This window comes from Myotis lucifugus, unplaced genomic scaffold (assembly GCF_000147115.1).
Source record: "Myotis lucifugus unplaced genomic scaffold, Myoluc2.0 scaffold_138, whole genome shotgun sequence".
NCBI classification, from domain to species: domain Eukaryota; kingdom Metazoa; phylum Chordata; class Mammalia; order Chiroptera; family Vespertilionidae; genus Myotis; species Myotis lucifugus.
In genome coordinates, this window is record NW_005871186.1 from 503,512 (window position 1) to 504,520 (window position 1,009).

General features: G+C 56.5%; 1 protein-coding gene and 1 pseudogene across 1 annotated transcript in view; one reads left to right on the plus strand and one right to left on the minus strand.

Moving 5' to 3' along the window:
* ARAP1 (ArfGAP with RhoGAP domain, ankyrin repeat and PH domain 1) overlaps positions 1 to 1,009 on the plus strand; it is a 75,690-nt gene that overhangs the window by 51,842 nt on the left and 22,839 nt on the right. Inside the window, 2 exon segments of the mRNA XM_023758757.1 lie at positions 134 to 253; positions 659 to 936. Coding sequence (XP_023614525.1) covers positions 134 to 253; positions 659 to 936 — 398 coding nt within the window.
* The window catches only part of LOC102417620, a 949-nt pseudogene continuing 906 nt past the window's right edge, over positions 967 to 1,009 (minus strand).

A 1,009-nucleotide genomic window follows, 5' to 3' on the forward strand; every position in this document is an offset into this window, starting at 1 on the left:
GTCAGGGTCAAGGAAAGAGATGTCCTGACCACTGTGAGAAACGGAGCTATAGCCTTCATTTCAACTGAAGTTGAGAGATTCGGAGTGCTGAGCCTCGAGAACCCTCCACAGTACAGCTCCTCTCTCTTCCCAGGACGCTACTCTAAGCGCTTTATCTCTGTGGCGTGCATCTCTCGCGTAGCTGCCATTGAGGACCAGAAGTTTGAAGTGATCACGAACAACCGGACCTTTGCCTTCCGGGCAGAGAGTGATGGTGGAGGAGTGAGACCGGCAGAAGACGAGCAGTTTGGCTTGATAAGGGCGAGGAGGACCAGGGCACCTCTGCTTCTCCCACATAAAACCCAGAGAGGAGTCAACCCTCTGTGAGATGGGGGACGAATGGGGGTACCCTCTGAGGCTCTGTGCTTGAGATACCCACCGAGTCCTCAGCATCAAATTCCATTTACAGGGGGAAATGGGCTCAGATAGGCAAAGCGGGCTTGCCCAGTTTAAGCCGTCACAGCTGGGATTGGAGCCTGAGGTTGGCTCCATGGGATTGGTCCAAGTCAGAGAACTCAGTATAGTCAGAGATCGGTGGCCAGTCTGGGCAGGCCTTCTTGTTCTTAGAGGGCCCCCTGCCAAGCTGAGCTCTGGCTTACTTCCTCCCGTTTGCCCACAGCGGAGCGGAAGGAGTGGATACAGGCCCTGCAGCAGGCAGTGGCCGAGCAGCGTGCCCGGGCCCGGCTATCTAGTGCTTCTCTGTTGGGTGTTCAAGGCTCAGAGCTGCCTGACCGTGCTGGCAGCCTGGAGCTGCGTGGCATCAAGAATAAACTGTATGTGGCTGTGGTTGGGGACAAAGTGCAGCTTTACAAGAATCTGGAGGTACGAAGGGGTGGGCCAGGCTGCTAAATCTCTCCCCTGCTCCATGCCCGCTCTGGTCCTTTAACCCCACCCCATGCCCACCTGGTCCCTCAGCTTCTCCCTTGTCTACCTGGTCCGTTAGCCTTGTCCCAAGTCCACCTGGTCCTTC